Source organism: Copidosoma floridanum, unplaced genomic scaffold, assembly GCF_036245765.1.
Source record: "Copidosoma floridanum isolate Cflo_tuat_1 unplaced genomic scaffold, Cflo_Japanese_pri ptg000019l, whole genome shotgun sequence".
Taxonomy (NCBI): domain Eukaryota; kingdom Metazoa; phylum Arthropoda; class Insecta; order Hymenoptera; family Encyrtidae; genus Copidosoma; species Copidosoma floridanum.
The window spans coordinates 16,413,619-16,428,704 of record NW_028321896.1 but is presented as its reverse complement, the minus strand read 5'-3'; the positions used below and the strand labels follow the sequence as shown (position 1 = coordinate 16,428,704).

General features: G+C 42.2%; 3 protein-coding genes across 5 annotated transcripts in view; 2 read left to right on the top strand and 1 right to left on the bottom strand.

Annotated features, from left to right (window-relative positions):
• Traf4 (TNF receptor associated factor 4) overlaps positions 1–11,698 on the top strand; it is a 49,764-nt gene extending 38,066 nt beyond the window's left edge. For 2 of the 3 annotated variants that reach the window (XM_014348993.2, XM_014348992.2), the window contains exons 2-6: positions 9,769–9,873; positions 9,978–10,139; positions 10,236–10,553; positions 10,640–10,900; positions 10,990–11,698. In XM_014348993.2, coding sequence (XP_014204479.2) covers positions 9,769–9,873; positions 9,978–10,139; positions 10,236–10,553; positions 10,640–10,900; positions 10,990–11,343 — 1,200 coding nt within the window. In that variant the 3' untranslated portion in view covers positions 11,344–11,698. Of the gene's footprint in view, positions 1–1,531; positions 1,775–9,768; positions 9,874–9,977; positions 10,140–10,235; positions 10,554–10,639; positions 10,901–10,989 lie in introns of those variants that run through there. The other variant, XM_089592811.1, reaches the window with a different exon arrangement.
• Positions 11,699–12,370: 672 nt separating this feature from the next.
• Positions 12,371–13,700, top strand: LOC106636598 (trypsin-like). Its single transcript, XM_014349014.2, has 7 exons — positions 12,371–12,520; positions 12,586–12,686; positions 12,758–12,852; positions 12,921–13,083; positions 13,150–13,257; positions 13,318–13,461; positions 13,527–13,700. The coding sequence occupies exons 1-7, from the start codon at positions 12,463–12,465 to the stop codon at positions 13,698–13,700; spliced, it is 843 nt and encodes a 280-aa protein (XP_014204500.2). The 5' UTR covers positions 12,371–12,462.
• On the bottom strand, positions 12,891–15,082 carry Psf2 (DNA replication complex GINS protein PSF2-like protein). Its single transcript, XM_014349015.3, has 3 exons — positions 14,412–15,082; positions 14,219–14,327; positions 12,891–14,143 (listed from the first exon to the last, which is right to left on the bottom strand). The coding sequence occupies exons 1-3, from the start codon at positions 14,654–14,656 to the stop codon at positions 13,928–13,930; spliced, it is 570 nt and encodes a 189-aa protein (XP_014204501.2). The 5' UTR covers positions 14,657–15,082; the 3' UTR covers positions 12,891–13,927.
• Between the last annotated feature and the right edge of the window lie 4 nt (positions 15,083–15,086).

Here is a 15,086-nt window from a genome sequence, read left to right as displayed (position 1 = left end):
ACGAGCTAAGGTGGGCGTGTATATTACGGCACAGTGGATGCTTTTGGTGTAAATTTTTCGGGCGAATTATAGAATCAGAGATTATTTGCTACTTAATATATCCTTTACTATCAATTTCGGTCCAAACTCAATGTGACGCGATCTGTGTTTGTATATAATTATTGGTTGAAAAAAAAAAAAAAACAGAAACTGTGCACGTATTCTCATTACGATTGCATTATGCGATATCTAAAAGCTCAAGCGCGAGTTTCCAAGATAATATTCCACATATAAGGAATATAGTGAGTTGAGTCAACCCAACATGTATACACGCACATACCTTCCTCCACTTGCAATAATACGTACATATACTTATTTTATACTCGGCCATGCGGATGAAACAAGACAAGCCCTCGAAAAATGCGGAAGTCAACCGCTTATACTCTTAAATACGGCACGGGTATATATATATTTACGAAAAAACATATCGGTGCGACCGCGCGCATCCTCATCCTTCCGATTCCCTTTACAGCTATATGAGGACGATGTTATCTTATATGCGATCTACTATACTCGTATACGTTACGAGAGGGAAAAGTTCGTTCTTCCTCTCTCTCTCTCTCTCTCTCTCTCTCTCTCTCTCTCTCTCTCTCTTACGCTCCCGCACCGCGTGAGTATTATACATAAGCGCGTAAGTATAAGTACCTACGCTATGCAAGTGCAGTTATATAATCCTAATCTTGCCAAGGCGAGGGTCGCACACGCATGGATGCAGTTTACTCTGCTCGCACGCTATATAATGTGCTCTCGTCCCGCGTATGCATGTATACCTATACTCTATGGTACTGTACTGAGTGCACTGCATCGTATGCACAAGCGAGTGTACATTATATATATGCAAGGACGCCCAACTATGCGGAAGTATATGTACACCTATATATTAATAATTAGAAGATTGAATTTCACGCGATGAAGTGGGATGCGCGTTATGTGCTTAAATTAATTATTGCAGCTACGTGAGAGTTTTGGGCCGTGGAATTTTCGCGTTTGGGTCTAATTGGGAATTGAGGAAGTTTTTTTTTTTTTTTTTAATACCATCACCAATTCCACTCGATTATTCATAAGTGTCCCATCGCCTCTATTCTCCGTCACCTCAATTACGAAAAATCGAAGCGCAAACCTTTCACGTATACAATCATATGTATATATTCATCCTAATTGTTGTGACTAACTCGCATGTATATATAATCACTGATATCTATATCAGTATTTGTACAACGAACCTATATTAATACATAGAGAGAGAGAGAGAGCGCCAGACACGCGTACCTATATATACATATTTAGCTGCAGCTTGAACAATCATAGATTACTTATGTGGTAGGAAAAGTATAAATTAAGTATCGGAAAAATGAGTCAATAAGGCGATAACAACTTTCAAACAGCAAATAAGAGGGGGATGGCGGTTTTATGATGATTCTCCGTTTGCTGTGTACACATATAACTATTGTTATCTAGTACACTTCGGTATACACCCGAAACACGACTGTGGCAACGTCGACTAAGAGAGGAAAGAACGAACGTAAAGTACCCATAAATTGACAAACAAAGTACCCAATCACACCGAGGATTCTCCCTCGCGAACGCGCATATAGTAAGAAAGTTCAGAATAAAAGTCTTGAAAAACGACATGGAGACGAAACGGTGGTCGGAAGGAGCCATGTCGTCCCATCCCACTTTGCTGGAGTTGAACAACGCGGACTGTGGGTGTTTCGGTCGAAAGCGGGCGTTTACGGTACGTATAGCTTTTACCGTACAAGTCAAAAAATAATACGTGCCGATCTTGCGGTTTTGGTGACTGTCCGTATATGTACACTGTCATCCACATGTATTTATGTTAATCGATCCCTTGGACACGTTGTTGCAACAACCATTAGGATCGAGGGGTCACTTGGTGCTTGAAACGTACAGCTGAGACGGCCACGTGGAAAAAAACACTTTCTTACGTGTCTAAAGATGATGTACATATAAGTAGTCTTTCTGCAAAAAAGGCATATATGGACCGTATCTCACGCGTTGACCGACGAACAATCCTCAAATCAAATTTCTCGCAAAATGTTCCATCCCCCCCCCCCGCCCTTCGCCACCAAGAAATGCGCATATATAGGTATTAAATACGCCCTTATCCCCCTGTATGTATAGAATAGACGTGGGCACGAGAGCAATTATTCAAATTACAGGTACTTTGCGCGCTCGTTACAAATGTGCACCGCAGCCTCCTTCATCCGATTTATATATATGTACACGTATCTATGGTATAAACTATGAACGACCAGTGTGTGCCTCGAGGGTGGAATATATAATTATACGCACGTATATACGTGACGTAAGTGCTCGCGTCGTCTCTCCCTCGGTTTTTTTTTTTTTTTTTTACCGCGAATGGCTAATAGTACGACCAGAGAGAGCTGCGTATATATACGGCCAGGAAGAGAGGGCTTTTCCTTTCCTCGCGCCAACTTCCCTCCTTTTTTCCGTACATCTTTTTTTTTTTTAATTCTTTTTCTCTCGGATATGATAATAATATAATACGCGCCAAAAGCCGTCGGTCGAGTTTTTCCGTCACGCGAGCTGCGCCCTCTCAAGTGTATATATATATATCCCCATCTCACCCGGTTAAACGAAAATTGAATGGATATCGTAGACTCGACGGTTTTTATGCTAATGACGCTCAACTCGATTCGTATTACTCCCTTCCTCTTCCATATTTATACGCCTCGGAAGCTCGGCGCGTTCCTACGTAATTTTTTTTCTTTTTCTTACATATATGAGTTATTCGAGTATACTTTTGTTTTTCCATGTATATACTTGACAAACTAAAAAAAAAAAAGAAACAAATAAATCAGTGCCGAAAATTCGTTGGCACCATGTGCCATTGTCCGTTTAAAAGTATCGTATCATTATCGTATGACCGGCGAATAGCCGACGCTATAATGATACACCGATTCCCCGGTTTCTCCCACGTTTCGCGCATTTCCGTCCGGCGTCCGGCTGTATATATATATAATATGTGTGTGCGCGAGAGTTCGGTATTACATGTATTATAAATACACGTAAGGTCCGCACACGGGATCGGAAAAAGCGTTCACATAACTCGTAAAAGTATATGATATTACGTTATGTGTATATATATATATGCGTGACCATCGCGGGAAACGACAGCGACACACATGCTATTCGTCCTGTGTGAGGGTATATAACGTGCGTATTCGCCAACCAAAACCGCAGGCTTGACCACTTTAACCCCCTTCCTTTCTCGAGTATAGCAACACTACATGCGAGGTATACGTCCGTTGGGAGTAATCGGACGTGTGAGTTTGTACATTACGCGAAAATTTTACTTTTAATTGGCTGTATACACCGTATCTCCCTGAATTTCAAGTACCGAAAACTTATCGCTATTTTCACGCTAGTGAACAAGAATAGGGAAAAATTGGATATTGTTTATTTGCACCCAGTCGATGTGAATTTTAATTCTAAATGTTTATCAGTAATCCAACGAATGATCTTGATCCTAGTAAAGATAATTTTTGAGTGGGGCCAACAATAAGTCAACTATGTGAGCTGTTTTGAAAAATTTTTATACTTATTGTATAAGAAAGTCCCTCAAAGTATGTGCATGGTAACAAATTGAGCTAAACTTTCGCGTGTGATCGACACAAAAGGATCTTCTTGGGTTATCGGATAATGTTGCGCTACAAAAGTGATAATCGTTTCTCCACTGCGAGACGAAGAACCATCGAGAGAGGAAGAGAGGCGTCGAAAGCCCGCCATTACGAGACACGTGTTTTGACTTTTTTTTTCACTCGTCGCGAATTCCATCCGCACGTGTGTAAATTGTATACGTATAGTTTTGCGTCCGATTTCAACTGTATTACAACCGTTTATACATACAACTATTAGCAAGTGTATTAGCCGTACTAGATATAAATAAAATATTTACAATCTCTTTCAGTTATGTAAAAAAATGTTGTTTTTTCTTCTTTTAATTCAAGAATTGTAGCGAATGGAACGTCAATTCATAGTAATTCACCGATATCCTATTGTTTGAATAAAAATAAAAATTCCAGCCGCAGGTACACATTCGTCAATAAAATGTAGACAGCTTATAAGAGCGTAGCCAAGGGGAAAGTGTCGCGCCGAAAGAAAAAGTTTCCCCGTATGAAAAAAAAAAAAAAAAAAAACCACCTGGATTTGCATAATGAGGTATTTATACCCACACCTGGCACATCAACGCACAAAAACAGACACAGCTGCTCGCTGCAACGTCCTTGCTAAGGACGCCCGGCTCTTTCGAAATCGATTTCGTATCATTTGATATGTATACATGTATACGCGGGCGTGTGGGTCCCCTAATTTTCTCCGCGATAAGAATTAACAGTTTCACTCGAGTGATTGTATACACACATACCTTACGACCGACTCCGTTTTCTTTCCTTTCTCTCTTCCTCCGTTTACCGTATTTTATATATATAATTATACTTGCGTATATAGAAAGACAGCAGTGCGGGCAAAGGAACAGGACGGACGAAGAATCAGAAGCTCAAATAAGACGCGAAAGAGAGGAAACTTTACGAGCAGAGAGAGAGAGCCTCGTCGCGCCTCGTGAGCACGAGGTATGCGTCTTTGTCCCGCGGCTCGTTCCCTCCGTCGTGCTGCCAGCTTCCTTTTTTTTTTTTTTTTTTTTCTTTTTTTTTCCCCCTTTCTTGCACGCTCGCAAGTACAAAATATTTATATACACTTTATACCTACCGCGTTTTACGTCTATTTCGAGCTGCGCGCTTTGACTTTCTACGCCGTCGACTGATGTGCATTTACATGGTTACGCGTTTTCGAAATCAATTGCTCGCGCAAACACGTTTTTTCATTCCTAAGTACGCGTGGGGCGATAACCGCGAGGGCCCAAAAATTCAGTCCGTTAATGTGCATGTGTTCATCTGTTTTTGAGAACGGAAGAGCCGCGAATCGGTAAGAGGCTCCTTCTTTTCACGATCAACTGTTCAATAACCGGTTTTTATTTTATTTTTTTCATTTATTCGTAGTTCTAGTATTTGAGAATCCGAGTGCAGTACATATATACGAAATAGAAAGGTGTTTTACACATAAAAATGTATACCGATCAAATATAATCGGTTGCAGTATACGTGATAATATTTATTGAAATGTGCGAGTCTTACTTGGCATTATCATCATTAACAATTGCAACTCGATTTTTTCCAATAGTCTCAAAAACAGGGACACACAGATTACACACCTGGTTTTATCATTTTGTACAATCGGCAGAAAGAGCAATGGAGGTACAAAGTACGAAATTACATCATGTAACTGCGCAGGAAGTAAGGTATACTTACTGCAGGAGAGAAAACAACGACTCTATGAAATCAGAGATGGATCTCGAACACGTTTGCGAATAAGGAAGAGTATATTATATTATTATGTATGATGTACGCATACACACACGTACATATATATACACAGTGCGAACCGGACCATTTGTCAGTTGTCGTAACAACACACAGTGCAGTGCTGGGCGACGAAAACGACCTGCGTTTCTTCCTTCCTCGAACATATATACACAATGAGTACATGTAATGTCAAGGAGGAGACTGGAGAGATTGCAAAAGATAATTCGTCGTATTATATACTTACACACGCAAAATCACGTGTGTCGTTTTGTCGCAATACCCATACTTCTACGCCATGTGTATCGGTATATAGGTGTGTATATTTATAACATCATACGCGAGACTTCGATTACGCCCAGTATAGGTGTATAGGTATGGGTGTATTATTCTCGTCGCCTTGTGTGTATACGAGAAAGTTGAACCGAACGTGCCCACGCGTGTGTAATAGCATCCTAGAGGTACAGGTACGACATTATATATTATACATTACCCGCGCGTATACGTGCACACACAAGGGACTCACTCTGCAGCTAGTGGTGTCATTGTTTATTTTCCCTCTTGGATTTATATATACGTATGGTATTGCGAGTAATTCGCGCACGTACCTATACGTGGGTGTCTTTCTACACAAAATAATGATTTGATTGAGCTCTCGTGTATGGCTAGCGTGGGAGGTATCGATCATTATTGCGTACAGAGAGTCACGGGTAATGGGGGTCTAAATAAAAAAAAAAAAAAAAAAAAAACGAGTGTATTTCCTCCGAAAACCCGAGTGTTGCGGTACTTTTTAGCCAAACACAAACTTTTGCCGCTCATTTCATCCCGGTCACCTAAATTAGAGGGCTTTTCTTTCTCTTCATCTCGTAAAACAATGAGAGACGTGTAATCATTGGAAAAAATCGGCTGCATCGATTTCGCAAATCTCAAATGGAAAAGGAAAACCGGTTCCCACTCGGGAACAACATCCTGCGTATCGATTAAAGTGCCATTCCTGCACGAAGAAACAAAAAAAAAACCACCAAATTACCCACCCGTCCTCTCTCCCTTGGAAGAATGAATGAAAGTCAGTCGAGCGTTGTATACATGATCCCTTCCTGTGCCCGTACAATATATATATATATGTATTGCCGAAACTTCAAAACGCCCGCAAAAATATAAAGAGGGGGGGCCTCCCCCGAACCTTTTCCCTCCGTCCGGCTGCGTAAAAAGATACGTATATATACGGAAGCAGCGGTCGTTGCAAAAGGACAACGAAAACAAGCGGACAGGTCGGTGCGAGCGCGGCCAGTCGCAGCGGGAGGCGTATATATATTCCTTATCCCTCTCCACCCACCTGCACCTCGCCCGGGACAACCGGACCCCGTGTAATACCAGTCTTTCCTCTACTCCACTCTCCTTTTTTTTTTTTTTCCTTCTTCTCCATACGCTTATGTATATGTGGGTTTGTCGAGTTCCACGACCTTGGACGCATGTCCCGACGAGTCCGAGCCTGCTCTTCTTCTTGGGTAAAATTTTTTTTTTTCTATTTTTTTACCCTACAGGTGTGTATATCATCAGGTCTGGGAAGATGCACACGTGCGTCGTATACGTTTATTATTATACACAGGCAGAGTTTTGTCCTCTCCTTATCTCTCATTTTCTAAGCAACGTAATTTGCAAAATCCCATGCACATATACATGACGTGTCATGTACGGGAGAGTATTGGGCTTTGTTTAATATAATCTCTTTGATTGTTTCCTGTCGTGAATGTTTTTAATCACCGTCTCCTGGCATCTCGAGGTAAATTACTTGTGGAAAAATCGGTTTCCGGTCCACAAAATTTACGGCCCTCAATCAAGATATTGTGCGTTAAAACTCTTCTTCGATGTGGACGTCGGCGCACTTTACGATCCAGCAGTGCTCGTATATCGGTACTCATGTAGTCCACGTCACGCGCCAACTTTTACAAATTCCAAACCATACCCAAACTCACTTACCGAGAAAAGAGACATAATATTTATGTAAACTATCCTCGATCGGAGTGAAAATTAAGAAGGGAAAAAAAAAAAAAAATCCTCTACGACTAAATTATCCCATCGGTATGTACAGGAGAGGCTCGTAAATACCTATCATCGCTGCCGGGAGGATGCGGCCTTCGTAGGGGACATTTTCGTGTCTCGAGAGTCACAAGTTGTATCTTCCAAAGCCGTACCTATATATACATATACGTATACATTATAGGTTGTACCTAAGCTTAAAAGGTCCGAGATTCCGCAAAAGTGGCCGGCTTCTTTGACGCGTCTCCCACGTATAGCTTAAAATGTACATGTATAGCGCGTTAACACGCAACCCGAAAACTCTCCGCGTGGGGTCACGGCGGGCAAAAACATTTCTCTTGTCCGTAAATAAGTATACATCGCCCTGGTTTTTACTTTCGGACCGACTCTCTCGTTTGATGCGAACCGCTTTTTTTGATTTTCCCGGAAAATCGGGGGGGGGGGAAAGCTTCGGAAAGTTGAGTCACGGCTATCGATACTCATCTCGGAGAAAAGCGCGCTCGCATTTGACGCGGGGAAAGGCGCGATAAACACTTTGGGTTTCGATTGGACGCGCGATAAGGGAATGCCGGTGATGCTTGTTTCACATTTCTCACGCTGACTGTACATCCATTATACCGCAACGAGAAAATAAACTCTGCCGATCGCGGGGGAAACTGCCTCCTCAGCGCGCAACGTGTCCATTTATCTCTCGCCCTCATATATTATATAGTATTATATAGTCGAGCTTTGAAATTGGCGGCGAGCGAGTGTGTGTATATTTCCGTCGCAGCCTCCGAGTGGGACCTCCCGGGCTGTAAAAACGTCCCCGGACTTTTCCTTTTTTTTTTTTTTCGCTCGGCCGTCCAGGAGGCTTTTCCCTTTTTTTCTTTCTTCCTAAACGACTCCCGCACAGGCTGTGCTGCCTCTCTCTCTCGAATCATTGGCCACGCGTACATTTTCAAAGGAAGGAAAAAAAACATATATAGCTGAAACACGCGAAAAGCTCGTTCGTTAGCGGTTGAAAGCTTCTTGATCCCCAGCCAAGAGCCAAAGTGTACCGTACGTGCTTGTCCATTTTTACCTAAAAATATACGTGTACCCTAAACAAGGCGAGCTGACGTTTGTATGTGTATATACATATATGTATGCTGCACCGCTTGGACCATGTCGTCCGCGCATCAAGTTTAATTAACGCGCCGCGGGTCTCTAGGATTCCCCGAAACCAACGCGTGTGTGTGTGTATTTATATACTTAAGAAAAATCGGATGCGTGCACCACTGCTGGTGATGAGTTAAATTTATACGCGCCCACTGTAATAAACCCGCGAAAGGACGGCATTTTCCCGTCACGCGAAAACATGTATACCCGAGGAAATGAATAATCATCGCCATCCTGTGCTGAATTGATTTTGCTTTAAATTATGTTTTATAAAGGGAGAGATCTCTCGTGCAAAATCGGCGTATTTATCACGGAGAAGGAGAAAAAAAAAAAAAAAAAAAAAAAAAGAGAGACGTCTTTGCGGCCCGTAAAATCGGAGTGCCTCTCATTCGAGCGTAGAAGAAAAAAAAACCTGTTCACCGTACCCGCGGGCAGTCGCGCATATTATATTCCGCCGCTCCTTTCGACGAGCAGAGAGAGAGAGAGAGAGAGGAGGAAATAACGCCGGGAGCCCAACAATTAACGTCGCCCGCGTTCCTGCCCAAATTTCCTGTGTATCTCTCTAAGCGCATACCATACACACCTGCACTTATAATATACAGGTACTCGCTGCCATGTGATTTCTCCATACGCGCCGATGTTGTGCTTGCCTCCTTTTTTTTTTATTTTTTCGCCCCCCCCCCTTCCTCCGCCAAATCGTCTTCGGACCGTGCGAACGTTGCTTCGGTCTGCTTTGCTTTGTTATTAGCATATGTATACCCGAGTTACGAAGATTCTTGGCTGCCCACGCGATCTGCTTTTTTTTTCTTCTCCTTCTTCTGTTGCCAAGTGAGTTTATAGGTATATCGAGAGCCGAAAAGTAAAGACGGGAATGTCGAGCGTCGCTAATTGAGCAAAGTACACATAGCCCGTGCCATTTTCATTATATAGGGATCGGTACAGCGGATATGAGAAATCGCAAGGACTGGATTTCCTTTCCCCAAACGAGTGACCCTTTTGTTTTTTTTGTTTTTTTTCGTACTTATTGAAATGCCCTATGTAGCTTCCTATGATATGATGATTAGCACGCCCACGCACATTGTGAATTCCATATGGTTTGTAAAACGAAAAAGTTTTGTTTAACCGATTTTCTGTTTTTTAATTGTTTCAGGCCTTCCAAGATCTGGAGGCAGAGAAGGCCATCATGAGCTCGATAGTCTACTGCATCCACCACAAGGACGGCTGCAAGTGGTCGGACGAGCTGAGAAAACTTAAGGTATGGATGCATTTCACCCCCTCCCCCAATATCCTTGTATATACTTGTATATAAACAATATACGACTCGACGGTATTGACAAAACGCTTTGATTTTTCACGCAGGCTCACTTGAACACGTGCAAACACGACGCGATACCGTGCACCAACAAGTGCGGGGCCATGATACCCCGGGTACTCATGGAGGACCATCTCAAGTACACGTGCGCCCAGAGGCGGGCCAGATGCGAGTTTTGCGCCAAAGAATTCACCGGTTACACGCTCGAGGTGAGCCTTTAATTTTAATTGACACGCGCGTCTTGTATTGTCTCTGTTGTCATAGATCGGGGGAATAAAATAATGAAAAACATGCGTGATTTTCAGAAGCACATCGGCACGTGCGGCTACGAGCCCCTCTACTGCGAAAACAAATGCGGCATGAAGGTACAACGCCGCCACCTGAGCCAACACAAGGCGGGCGAGTGCGCGAAACGCCTGATGGCCTGTCGCTACTGCAACAAAGAGTTCGTCTTCGACACGCTCTCGGCCCATCACGCCAAGTGCGGCAGGTTCCCGGTTGCCTGCCCCCACCGCTGCGAAACGGCCGTTCTACCGAGGGAGGATCTCGAGGTCCACCTCAAAGACCACTGCACCACCCACTTGCTCTCCTGCTCGTTCAAAGAGGCCGGCTGTCGGTTCAAGGTGTGCGACCTGCTCTATTTTCGTGCAACCGATTTTTTTTTTTTTTCTCCCCAAATATTTATACTAACCGTCGATTCTCTGCGCAGGGCAACAGATTTTCCCTCGACAAGCACACAGAGGAGTCGACCAAGGCCCACCTGAGTCTGATGTGCAACGTCGTCTCGAAGCAGCAGCACCAAATCAGCAGCCTGAAGGCGGCGATCGGCAAGATGTCGCTCAACTACTCGGGCACCCTCATCTGGAAGATCGGCGACTTTGCCGCCAAAATGGCCGAGGCCAAGTCCAAGGAGGGCATCGAGCTCGTCAGTCCCACCTTCTACACTAGTCAGTACGGGTACAAGCTACAGGTGAGAAAACCACACCACATAAATATATTATGTATACCGATTTTTAGGCGCGACCCAATCATTAACCCATAAATTGGCTTTTGTCTCAGGCGTCGCTCTTCCTGAACGGCAACGGGACCGGCGAGGGCACCCACATCTCCGTCTACATAAAGATCCTGCCGGGTGAGTACGACGCCCTGCTACGCTGGCCGTTCTCCCACAGCGTCTCCTTCACGCTGCTCGACCAGGCCCTCGTGGCCGACAAGGCCTGCAACATCGTCGAGAGTTTCATCCCGGATCCAACCTGGAAGAACTTCCAGAGGCCCAGTCGCGAGCCCGACTCCCTGGGCTTTGGCTTTCCTCGCTTCGTGTCCCACGAGATGATCAAGAAGCGACACTTTGTCAAGGACGACACGATGTTCATCAGGGTCAAGATTGACCCCAGTAAGATCGTCGCAGTCTGAGGACATTACCGTGCGAATGGGGGTTCTATTGGATATTGGGCGAACCAGCGATTGCGCGCGTTTCGGATCGAGAAATGCTCTTGTTCGACAATACTTGGTTCGTCTTTGGGATATACCGTGCAGAATTCGAGAGAAGACGCATTGTTTTTTTTTTTTTTTTTTCTTACCTCTGCCAGCACCAAGTTTCAGTGATAATTGTATACCCAACGTTTCACGCAAGTTTGAGTAAAGTTTTTTTTTTTTACCCCGTGCACAGTTGTTGCAGTACCACGTAGTGTTTGTCAATGGATTTTAGCACGAGTACGACGCATTTATTGTTTTGCAAGATCACACGAGTTGTTTTTTTTTTTTTTTTTTTTTATGTAATTGTATACTTTTATAGAGCGAATCATCGTTTCTTTCAAAGAAGTCATAGGGATTTTTCATACACCGTGATGTATATATACATGTGTAAATTGTAAATATTGTGAAGAAGGAAATAGAAAAGAAAGAGAAACTATTAGACGTTTAAGTAGTTTTATTCATGTAAATATATATATGTATATGTTATACATAGTTACTTGTACTGCCGAGTCTTAGTTGGATGATAAGTGATTGAGATGCTAGTGAATGTATTTACGTAATGTAATTAACGCAAAAGATCAAAGATACATGTAGTAATAAAGTGAGATGTTATTATATACATACATACAAATATAAAAACATTGATGTTAATTATTATTCCTCGTTTTCGGCTCATCCCGATTTTCCAAAATTGATGAAAAAAAAAAGATACCACGATTCCCTCATTGACTACGCTTCATCGGTACACTAATATCTTTCTTTTTTGTAGTTGGCTTATCATTTTGCGAAGCTTATCTTCTTGAATCAATATTCATAACAGAATCAGCAAACAAAGTCTACTTGACGTTTTACATTGCACACTTGTACTATTCAGATGCTATCGAACAGTCAAAGTATCAGTGCGGGAAGTAACTTTGCAAAAATAATAATTTTTTTTTTTTTTCATGAAAAAGTATATCTTGTTGCATAAGAGCAATGGGCTCAAATTATTAAATCTTTTGTGAATAAAAAACTGTGCCAAAGTAAAAGATCTAAAAAAAAAATTAAAAATAAATCATGGGGAGCCATATGTTATTGTATCTAAGCTTATTTTGTATCATCAGTCTAGTCACAGGTAAGCGCTTTATAACAGCAATTCAATTGTACGTCTACAGACCGACAAACGATTGTTTATTCAAGCTGAAAATATCCGTACTCGGTCACCGAATAGGGGATTGTTGGAGTATAGCAGCCGCATAGTTAACGGTACGAGAGCGACCTTGGGACGGTTTCCACATCAGGCAAGAAATGACTTCAACGCTTGTTAAAACGTATACACTCACTTATGTATGTTACAACTCGAAAATAATAGGTCTCCTTGCGAAGGGCCGTCACGCAGAATCACTTTTGCAGCGGCACTATTTTGACGTCCAAATGGGTACTCTCGGCCGGGCACTGCATGTTGGAGTAAATATAATTATATAACAAGTCTCATTGTGCGAGATTCGACTGATTGTTGAAATTATTATTCGCAGTTTGAACAACAATACCCTTGAGGCATCCTCGATGCTGATAGTCGCCGGAGAGATCGTTTTGAAAAACACAAACAGAGCCCACGCCTGGAGCAAAGTAACAAAGTTGATCGTCCATCCGCAATTTCAGAAACGCACTTTGGAAAATGACATTGCTCTTCTAAAGGTTTGAGGGATAAATTTGGTGTACTCGTTACACACACTTTTACGACTTTCAAAATGTTATTCGCAGTTGGAAACTCCACTCGATTTCGACGATCGCGTTCAGCCGGCTCATATAATTCAACGACGCGTTAACGCCGACACAATGTGTCAAGTTGGCGGATGGGGATCCACAATAGTAAGTCTTACACGGGAGATTAAAGCTTTTCCTTTATGCAATCGTATAATGTTATTGTAGGTCGAGCCGTTGAGTAGTTATTTCATGTACATCGATCTACCCGTGATGTCGGATCGGTTGTGCCAAGAGCTCTGGGGAAACTATACTTTAGCCAAGGGTACATTCTGCGCTGGATATTTAGAGGGTTTCAGGGATTCCTGCACGGTAAAAGTAAAACAAATTTCATTCTTTGTTGTTACGCGTTTATCACGGATAAAACGACTTTGCAGGGAGACTCCGGTGCTGGATTGATGTGTGATGGGTTTTTGACGGGTCTCGTGTCCGGAGGCGGCAGAAAGTGCGCAGAGCCAAGGGTACCAGGGCTGTACACCGACGTTTATTTTTTCGTACCTTGGATCGAACGATACGTGAATTTGGAAGAGAATGTTTCAAAATTACCGTGATATTCAAATAGAGAGATTGTACAATATTTTCTGGTAATTTATTTTATTGCATGTACCGTTTATAAAATAAATGGTATAGCGCAAAAATAATTTTCTGATATTCTTGACTTGTATACTAAAGAATTCTTTACAAAAGCTCATAGTATAAATTATTTTTAAATTATACAAAGATACAAAAATAATTTTACACTTACATACTATATTATTATCTACACGTCGTTATGTCGTTAAACTATAGTTGTATCATGACTCTGAGTCGATGTTTTTGGTGGTTTTGTTGCTTCTTCCATATGATGCATTACATCCAGAGCGTTTGGCAGTAAAGATCTTATACTATTTATTTCCATGGCAGTCAGGTGATCCAGTTTAGCATACGTGTTCTCACTTTCAACAAATTTTATGACAGAACTGCGTAGCTTGGACATTCTCAAGTCCCAAATGTCCTATTGGAACATTGTTTATTGTTACTACCATGGCCAAGAATTTTTTTTTTTCAATAGGTAGTAGCAAATACAAACCTTCACAGCAGTTCTAATCTTATCAGCTTCAGGAATATCATCGGCAGCAGCATTGAGGAGCATTTGTGCTTCATCCATAAAGTGGTTGCTTGGCATTCTGGTGAAAAGTCTGAAAATAAAGTATGTTTAATAAAAAAAAAAGGTTCACCACGATGTAGTAAAGTATTTATGGTAAAAAAAAAAAAATACTAACTTTTCAGCTTTTTCATTTTCAATGACCTCAGCCAGCAATTCAGTGTCCATCCACTCTTGAGCAATGATCCTACATTTTTGTTGTTGCTTGAGATTCAAAGCAAGCCAGATAGGAACTTTAACGGGCAGACCAGCTCTGAAAGGTCCAAAGGACCCAGAGATAAGGTGAATGATACCAAAGCTAAAATTTGGAACAATACTGACGAGTTTCTTTTCACCCAGGAACTCCACCTCACTTGGATCCATTTTTCTGAATACTTAGTCCGCACCAACAACAATACACGCCTTACAAATGCTTTTCATCACAATTTTCAAAAAAATTCGTTGTATTTCCAACTCTACACACCAGCACCGCACAATAAGCCATTTAAACTTATCCTAACCTCAACTAACTGTTAAAGTCCACTCTCCTATCTCTAACAACTAATCTACGCCGGCTACGCGTATAAAAAAGTACAACTGATAGCTTCATCGTTTCGCGTGCTTGAAACACATCGTGACACGAGCATCCTTCTTTTTAAATTAAATCATGCACATATCACGTAAGAACTTACGATTTTACAAAAAAAAAAAATTGCTCAACCGCTAAAAAACCCACATCGGAAGAGAGAGAGAGAGAGAGAGCAACAACAACAACAAGCCCCCGTTTCCACCGTCTCGACAGTGCGTGGGCGTT